Genomic DNA, 1,586 nt, shown 5'->3' with positions numbered 1-1,586 from the left:
CTACGGGTTTGGCTTTTTTAGATTCCACATGTAAGTGACATCATGCAGTATTTGTCTTTCTGTGACTGGCTTATTTCACTTAACCCAGTGTCCTGCAGGTTCATCCAGGTTGTCCCAAATGACAGAATTGCCTTTTTCAAGGCTGAGTAATATTCCATTGTGTATATACACCACATTTTATTTATCCATTCATCTGTCGATTCCACATCTTGGCTATTGTGAATACTGCTGCAAAGAATGAACATATTTTCAAAAACTTAAGGGCCATATGATTTTCTTTTTCTTTTTGTCCAGTTTTCTATTTGGTGGTTTGTCTTTTTACAATAAAGTTTAGAAGCTCTTCAGACTTATTAACCTTTTACCTGTTATGTGCATGACAAATATTTTTTCAAGTCTATTGATTATAGTATCTTTTGCCATACAACCCAAATTAACTTTTATGTAGTTGATTACATTTACATAAACCAAAATGAAGACAAATTTTGGATGTGCACTTATTTGAAAAGGTTGTTATATTATGCTAAGGGATACAGTCATGCCAGTATCAGAAAAAAACATGTACTGTGCATCAAGTTTTATTGAGAAGCAACCATTAGGCCAAGTCANTCAGAAAAAAACATGTACTGTGCATCAAGTTTTATTGAGAAGCAACCATTAGGCCAAGTCACAGAGCAGCTTTCCAGGAGGGTAAGCCATGGGCAAACGAATCAGCCTTCTGATGCTGGTAGTCGTGAAACGCACTGTTGCCATTCTCACAGGTGGGAAAAGATCCCAAATAACCTCTCATAGAAGAGACAAGCAGGTAAAAGGACTCTGCCAGTCAATGCCACACCAGGAAATGGGTGGTGAAGACTGTTGAATGAAGCAGCTGTTTACAAAGGTGAGGGGTAAAGAGATGATGGAGAAACTACTGTCGCCCCATGGGCAGGTTTGTGTCAGGACTCAAATAAGGTCCACAAAGAGCAATTAGTTGATAGGCCTGTTAAGACTCTTTCCATGTATCCATACTCCCCACAGCAAGATGCTGAGCGGCAGTGGTCTCGAAGCCAGACATGATCAAAGCGCATCATGGTGTCAGCATACTGCACTTCTAGGGAAAAGATCACGTTCATCANTACGTGCGGCAGCTCGTGCCTCTTTAACCCACAGATCCCACGTACAGACGCGGCTCACCATTCCTGCAGCTCCGGGGAAGGGATCAGTCCTGCCGACTCCTTGCAGGAGCCTTCCACCCGCCCCTGCCACCAGTTGCTGTCATCCTTGTTGATGATCTGGATGATGTCCCCAGTGACAAACTTCAGTCCCGCCTCCTTGCAAGGGATCAGATTGTCCTTTTTGGGATCATAGTCAAACTGTGCTCTCATGAACATCTGAAAAAGAAGACAAGGAAACCGCAGGCGGCAGCTGCAAGAGAAACTCCAGCATCAGAGCATGTAAGTACAAAGTCCTGCTGGAAATAAATGGAGTTAGGGTTGAATGGACAGCAGGGAGGCAAGAATGGCGATTCTCTAGTCCTGTGGTCACTGTCGTCTGCCTCAAGGAAAGGGGACGGAGCTCTTCTAGTTCACAGAGCACTAGGCACGGTA

At 43.6% G+C, this 1,586-nt stretch overlaps 1 protein-coding gene and 1 pseudogene across 1 annotated transcript; both read right to left on the bottom strand.

Moving 5' to 3' along the window:
* The window catches only part of LOC103582584, a 19,230-nt pseudogene that overhangs the window by 2,485 nt on the left and 15,159 nt on the right, over positions 1–1,586 (bottom strand).
* On the bottom strand, positions 936–1,568 carry LOC103582583 (MAGUK p55 subfamily member 7-like). The gene is given in 1 exon segment (XM_008564136.1): positions 936–1,568. A coding segment is annotated over 1 exon segment (435 nt). The 5' UTR covers positions 1,371–1,568.

This window comes from Galeopterus variegatus, unplaced genomic scaffold (assembly GCF_000696425.1).
Source record: "Galeopterus variegatus unplaced genomic scaffold, G_variegatus-3.0.2 Scaffold16866, whole genome shotgun sequence".
In the NCBI taxonomy this organism is placed as follows: domain Eukaryota; kingdom Metazoa; phylum Chordata; class Mammalia; order Dermoptera; family Cynocephalidae; genus Galeopterus; species Galeopterus variegatus.
This window is presented reverse-complemented; position numbering and strand designations above follow the sequence as displayed.